This window comes from Chrysochloris asiatica, unplaced genomic scaffold (assembly GCF_000296735.1).
Source record: "Chrysochloris asiatica unplaced genomic scaffold, ChrAsi1.0 scaffold00136, whole genome shotgun sequence".
In the NCBI taxonomy this organism is placed as follows: domain Eukaryota; kingdom Metazoa; phylum Chordata; class Mammalia; order Afrosoricida; family Chrysochloridae; genus Chrysochloris; species Chrysochloris asiatica.
This window is the reverse complement of record NW_006408654.1, coordinates 3113183-3120940: the sequence shown is the minus strand read 5'-3', so window position 1 is coordinate 3120940 and position 7758 is coordinate 3113183. Positions and strand designations below refer to the sequence as shown.

The following is a 7758-nucleotide window of genomic DNA, read 5'->3' as shown; positions in this document are numbered from 1 at the left end:
TCCAATCCTGATGCCACGTTTTTTTTCTTAGAGGTGTTGTAATTTCCTATAGTTTTTAGAGACTTTGTCTGACATGTCATTGCAAAATATTTTTTCACATTCTGTGGGCTCCCTTTTTACTCTTTTGGTGAAACCTTTTGATGCACATAGGTTTCTAATTTTAAGTATGTCCCAATCATCTATTTTGTCTTCTGTTTGTGCAATTCTCGCAATGTTTGGCAGTCTTATGTGTGCCCTGTATTAGAACCCTTAAATTTGTCCCTATTTTTTCCTTGATGAACTTTATAATTCTGGGATTTATATTTAGGTCTTTAATCCATGCTGAGTTGGTTTTTGGATATGATGTGAGATAAAGGTCTGTTTCAATCTTTTGCTTATCAATTTCTAGTTTTGCCAGCACCGTCTGTTGAAGAGACTATCTCCTCCCCATTCAATGTTCTTTGGCCCTTTGTAAAAGATTCATATGCTGTATATGGACGGGTTAATTTCTGGATACTCAATTCTGTTCCATTGATTTATGTATCTTTCATTGTACCAGTACCAGGCTGTTTTGACCACTGTAGTTATGTAGTAAATTTTGAAATCAGGGACTGAGAGGCTTTCAACTTTGTTCTTCTTCTTAAGCAGGGCTTTGCTTATTTGGGGACTCTTGCCTTTCCATATAAAGTTTGTAATTGTTTTTTCCATCTCTTTAAAGAATATTGTTAAAATCTGGATTGGGATTGCATTATCTCTGTATATTGCTTTGGGTAGCATTGACATTTCCACAATGTTAAGTCTTCCTATCCAGGAACATGGTATATTCTTCCATTTTTGTAAATCTCTTTTGGTTTCTTCTAGTAGTGTTTTGTAACTTTCTTTGTATAGGTCATTTGTTTCTCTGGTTAGATTTATTCCTAAATATTTCATCTTTTGGACAGCTACTGTAAATGGTATTGCTTTCCTAATTTCCTTTTCAGTGCTGTCATTATTAATATAGAGGAATCTGACTGATTTTTTATGTCAATATAGTACCCTGCCACCTTGCTGAATCTTCCAATGAATTCTAGTAAGTTTTTTGCTGAGATTTTTTGGGTTTCTATGTATAGGATCATATAATCTGCAAATAGAGTTTTACTTCTTCTTTGCCAATTTGGATACCTTTAATTTCTCTATCTTGCCTTATAGCTCTGGCTAAGATTTCCACAGTGTTTCTTTTGATTTGAAACTTCATATTGTTCAACCCAATTTAATTAGAATAAATTTCTATTCCTTAACCCAGTATTATTTTAAATGAAATATGATAATAGCTAAGAAAATACTTATATTATGTAGATGATGATTAAGCTTTCCTTTCCCCAATGATAGAGAGCTTTAACTTGCTACATATATACAATACAGGACTCGTTCAACAAGGTTATGGCTTTAAAAGAGGTTTCAAATTTTCAAAGAATAAAGCCATTCATTTATACATAGTCCCCAGCTAATAGAAAAGCATCTCCTTTGCTCTCTGTAAAGTAATGGTCATACTTTTAACAATTAAATTGCAAACAAACCCAAAAAATGTTTTGGTATCATTTTCTATTATAAATATAATTCTTAATTTATTAGTTTACATGTTATTATAAATTTTTTAAAATATAAATTTAATGTAAGTTTGTTATTTTAAAGTAATGAGTGGTTTGGAAAAACATACTTCCCAATTCCTCCTCACACCAACCTTACTTCGCAAAGACCATCACTATTCAGAGATTTGTATATATCCTTCTTGATATTTTCTGCTGACTCACAAACAATCAGATAAAATACCTAAGGAAAAAGTTTGCTTTTTTTTTTTTTTACCAAATGTAGTATGTCATGAACCTCCTTCTGTATCACTACATATATAGCACTACCTCACTCTTTCCAAATGGTTTTCCATTTGATAGAGTACAACAGTTCTCCATTAATGGCATGCAGGTTGTGTCCAATTTTTTGCTGCTACAAACAATGTATGAAATCATCATGAATATCTTTGAGCTTATATATTAATTCAAACACTTGGAATTGCTGGGTAAAATGGCATGTGTATTTCAAATTCTGATATATATATTTCAGCAATAAAAAAGTTTATTTCCTCCAATACTTTGACTTTTTTTTTTTTTTAATTTTTGCCAACACCACAGCTGAAAAATGAAATGTTGTAATTGTTTTAATCTGAATTTCTTTTGAAGCCTGAACATCTTTTAGAAGCATATTTACTATTTGTACTTCTTCCTCTGTAAACTACCTGTTCATATTCTTTAGTATTTTTTTGGGGGGGTGGGGGGGAAATCATTCATCTTTTTCTTACTGATTTGAAAGGTCTCTTTGTATGTCAAAGAAATTAGATATCTCTTTAGTCCAAAAGTTTTATTTTTTTTTCCTTTTTTTTTTTTTTTTTTACTTTGTTAATAGATTTTTTTCTATAAGAAAAATTCTAATTCTTATTTAAACTAACTTATTGACATACTTGGTTTATGGCATCATGTCTTACTGAGTTAAAAGGCTGAGCCTGTAAAATGTATTTTTTCACTCTTAAGTCTTTTTTTTTTTTGAAGCTGTGATAAAATATACATAATATAAAATTTATCTTGTTAACTGTTTTTGAACGTACAGTTCAGTGGTGTTAAGTGTATTCTCCATGTTAGGTAATCATCACTACTATTCCCAAACAGAAACTCTATTTACATTACACCTTCCCCTAGTTCCTGGTAACCTCTATTCTACTTTTCATCTCTGAATTTGTCTACTACATACATACACAGAATACCTGGTGGCACAGTGGGTTAAATGTTGGGCTGCTAATGAAATGTTGGCAGTCTGAAGCTACCAGTTGCTCTGTGGGAAAAAGATGTGGTAGTCTGCTTCTGTAAGATTTCTAGTCTTGGAAACCCTGTGGAACAATTTTATTCTGCCCTATAGGGTTGCAATGAGTTGGAATCAACTCCATAGGAATGGGTTTGGGTTTAGCTATATGATAGAATGTACTCTAGGGTGTGGTGTGTTCTGCCTCTAGATTATAAATATTTTAGAAGAACTCTTTTTTTCACTGTTCCTATCACCTGACTTGGAGTCCTGGTGTGGGGTACTCGAGATAATCACTCGACCACAAGGTCAATTCAAACTCAAGGTTGGTGATTCAAACTCATCAGCTGCTCATTGGAAACCATATAAAGGGTCACTATGAGTCAAAACGGACTCAATGGCATTTAACAACATCACCTGAACTATTTTAGGACACAAGCCAATAGGAATCTGCAGCCTGTTACCTGACCCATAAATTTTGGACTTGCCAAGCCCCACAAATGTATTAGTCAGTTCCTTAAAGTAAATCTTTCCGTTTCTCTACTTCTCTCTCTCTCACTGGTTCTGTTTCTCTAGAGAAGCTTGACGAAAACACTTAATAATGACAGTAGTCCTAGAAGAATAGAATTTTAACAGAATCTTACAGATGAAATTTTTAAATTGGTCTTAGAGTTTATGGAATTGGTTTTCAATTTTATTTACAGGCACTAATGACTATTTCCCACAGTAAAAAGGGCACTGATAGTCTATGGTGTGATACGGCAATATTCACTGCCATCAAGTTGAATGTTACCCATAGCAACTCTATAGGACAGAGTAGAACTGCTCCCTAGGGGCTTCAAGACTATAAATCTTTATGGGAGCAGACAGTCTCATCTTTCTCCTATGCAATGGCTGGTGGGTTTGAATGCTGAGTTTGGGGTTAGCAGTCCAATGCTTAATCCACTGCACCGCCAGGTATATATGTACAAAATATCACCACTGAACACTTCTGATCAAATACTTATGAGAGGCAAGGTTCAAGGTGATTATGTGTTTGATTCCCTAGAACTTATTTTTTTTTGTTTTAACTTTAAAATATGACCTTGGTTGGGTACTCCTACTTTAACTGGCAAAGTAGAAAAGATTGAGCTTAGGACTTCAAATTCTCAGCTCAAGAACCATATAAATGTGTGCCCTGACAGAAAACCTTATCTCCTATAGTCACAAAGCTGAAATTGCTGAAAACAGTCTCATACCACTGGTGGCTGAATTATAACACCAACTGAATTCCCAATTTTGCAAGGTGTACATATTTAGGCAATTTAACTTTCTGTTTCTATCAACATGTGTACATTATTTTATTTTATGAGATTATTTCTATACACTAATTTTTATTACCTACCTTGGTTGTCATGTCTCAAGTACATACTTAGGATTAATTATAAAACAACGCGCCCTGGACACAATGGTGAGTTGGCATACCATAGTCCACAAAGACAATATTCTACATTCTACTTTGGTAAGTAGTGAGTGGGATTTTAAAAGCTCATGAGTGTTCATCTATTGGTACAGCTATTGGTCTCTCCATGTGCAGAAGAAAGAAGAGCAGTAAAAATTGAAGTTACTTGGGATCAACTAGTCAAATGGACCAATGCGGCAGCTGAACACCAATCACAACTCTGAGAACTGGATGGTACCCAGCTACCACTACCAACTGCTCTGAACGTCCTGGTTAGAGTGGAACAAAACTCAAAATTATAAAAAATAAAAAAGATTGTGCTTATTAGTCAGAAAGAGACTGGAGAAAGCCCTCAACATCCCTTCAGGCTTGGAATGGAACTCACCCTCATGGCCCAATTTTCACACAAGCAGTCGATAGGCATGTAGGAGGGACAACATCACTAGTAAGGTATGCTCACCATGGAATGGTCAATTATTCAAGATCAAAAGGGCAACATTTACCTAAGAGCACATTTGAGAAGGGATGGGAAGGTCGGAGGAATGGAAATAAAAACCACAGGAAGGATAACTGCTTTTGCATGGGAAAGACTGTAATCATTGAGATGAAACAAAGTGCATGATTTGTTTCATAAAACACTTATGATCTTCTCTGTAAACTTTCACTTAATTCACAATAAAAAAAAAAGGTAAAAAATAACAAAACAAAACAAGGAGCCCTGGCAATATAGTAGGTTTCAAGTTGGGCTGCTAATCATAAGGTCAGTAGTTCAAATCTAGCAGTCACTCCTAGGGAGAAAGATGAAGCATTCTGCTCATGTAAAGATTAAAAGCCTGAGAAGCTCTATAAAGGGTCACTATGAGTTGGAACCGACTCAACAGCACATAACCACCAACCTCCACCACCCATGTCAAAACAGATAGAACAGATGATTACTTATAGTAATAGTGAAATGAAGAAGTGGCAGCAGTCCATTGTGTTGAAAACATTTAGATATAATCTGACAAACAATGAAGCTATCTTACGTTACAAAATGTTTCGCCTTTGCTATTCAAAACATGATTAAAGGTAATGGCAATATGAAAAAAACCAGTGATTCCTCTCCACACATGTATAAACCAATATACATAAAGTAGACAAAAATATTTTTTTTAAATATCAGTCATTCTAGGCTGACAGAGACTGTCCACAGAGAATTGCTTATAGTTGAAACAAGTCTTTGAACATCTGGGAAGAATGGCTGGATTTTGTGACCTACTTGCCATTATCTTTTCCCCTAGATCAGTCAGTGAGTGCCATCGAGTCAGTTCTAACTCATAGACACCCTGTATGGGTTTCTAAGGAGCTGCTAGTGAGTTTGAACCACCAACATTGAGGGTTACGAACCCAGTGCTCATCCCACAGCACCACACTAGGACTCCACATATATGTAATGTTGTTATTGTTATTGTTAAGTACCATTGAGTCGTTACCGACTCATAGCTACCCATATAGGGTTTCTGAAGAGTGGCTAGTGAGCTTGAACCACCGACCTTGTGGTTCAAACCAACCTTTAACCCACATTAATCTATAGCACCACATCAGGACATGACTATTAATTAGAGGCTTATGGGAAAGTTGGACAAAAAAAAAGATTGGTGAAAAAGAGAAAGGGAGGGAAAAAGAAACATAAGATTGATTAAAGAGATAATTCCAAATAAATTTGGAAATCTAGGCTCTACATATTCCTCAGACCTGGAGTGGGGTAAATGGTTAATTGTTCAACTACCTGACAAATGACTGGCAGTTCGAACCCACTCTTGGAAGACAGGCTTGACAATCCATTTCTGGAAGGTAACAGCTTTGAAACCCTATAGAGCAATTCTACTCTGCATACATGGGTCACCAGGAGTTGGAATTAATTTGACAGGAAGTAACACATTTCTCCAACCAAATAAATTAAATCAGAAATCTCCAATAGTAAGAAATCTGAAAATTTTCCAAATATTTGAAACTCAAGCAACACACTTCAAAATAATCCAGGATTCAAAGAAAAAATTAGAAAATAATAAACTGAATAAAAACAATACCGTAACACATAAAATGATATGGAATGCTGCTAAAGCAGTACTTAGAGCGAGATTTATGACTTTACCCACTTACATCAGAAAGGAAGATGTAAAATCAATATGCTAAAGTTATACCTTAAAAAACAGGAAAAGAAGAACAAATCAAAACAGTGATATAGAAACGAAGATATAATCAAAAGCCAAGCAGAAAGCAATGAAATAGGAAATAAAACACCCACAAAAATAAGATAGAGAATATGAATTAAATTTAAGTTGCTTCTTGGGAAAGAAGAGTGAATATAACTAATGAACTTTTATCTAGGCCAAGTATTAGCAAATTCAATTTGTGAAGGGCTAGATAATAATTATTTTCAGCATTGAGACATATGTTGCTGCTTCTGTAACTATTTCACTTAGTTGTTACAGTGGTAGCATTCACAATGACACATAGACAAATGGGCATGGCTGCAATCCAACAGAACTTTATTTACTCCTCCCTCTCCTCAAAAATTGGGAGGACAATTTGGCCCAATGACAGTAGTCTGGCAAACTCTAAGCTGGACTCACCACGAAAAAAGGAGAGAAAACACAAATTGCCAAAGTCAGAAATGAAAAAGGAGATATTATCAGAGACATTATAGAAAGGAAAAAAAAATAAGGAATTATGAACAACTCTGTGACAAATTACAGTATTTAGATGAAACAGAAAATGCCCTGGTTGTTGTTAGGTGCCATTGATTTGGTACCGACTCATAGTGACCTTATGCACAACAGAACGAAACACTGCCCAATCCTGGGCCAAATTCACTACTGTTGCCATGCTTGAGCCCATTGATGATGCCACTTTGCCATCCCTCTTGCTGGGGGTCTTCCTCTTTTTCTCTGACCCAACACCTTAACAAATATGATATCCTTCTCTAGCGACTGGTCCCTCCTGACAATATGTCCGAAGTATAAGTGATGAAGTTTGGCCATCCTGGCCTCCAAGGAGCACTCTGGCTACAATTCTTCCAATACGTATCTGTTGGTTCTTTTGGCAGCCCATGATACTTTCAATATTCTCCTACAACACCATAGCTCAAAAGCATCTATTCTTCTACAGTCTTCCTTATTCACTGCCCAGCTTTCACATGCATATGAGGTTACTGAAAATACCATGGTTTCAATCAGGTGCACCTTAGTCTTTAAGCTGACATCTTTGCTCTTCAACACTTTAAAAGGTCTTCTGCAGCAGATTTGCCTAATGCAATACATTGTTTGATTTCTTGACTGCTACTTCCATGAGAGTTGATAGTTGATCCGAGAAGAATAAAGTCCTCGACAACGTCAATCTTTTCTCCATTGATAATAATGTTGTTTATTGGTCCAGAGGTGAGGATTTTTGTTATCTTTATATTGAGATGCAATCCATGCTGAAGGCTATGCTCTCTGATATTCATCAGTAAATGTTTTAAGTATTCTTCA

The 7758-nt window shown here is 35.4% G+C and overlaps 1 protein-coding gene across 1 annotated transcript in view; it reads right to left on the bottom strand.

Moving 5' to 3' along the window:
• The window catches only part of TRPC1 (transient receptor potential cation channel, subfamily C, member 1), a 112851-nt gene that overhangs the window by 67045 nt on the left and 38048 nt on the right, over positions 1-7758 (bottom strand). The window contains exons 7-8 of the mRNA XM_006869858.1: positions 5723-5764; positions 3643-3676 (exon numbers count right to left, since the gene is read on the bottom strand). Of these exons, the coding sequence (XP_006869920.1) occupies positions 3643-3676; positions 5723-5764 (76 nt within the window). The remainder of the gene's footprint in view (positions 1-3642; positions 3677-5722; positions 5765-7758) is intronic.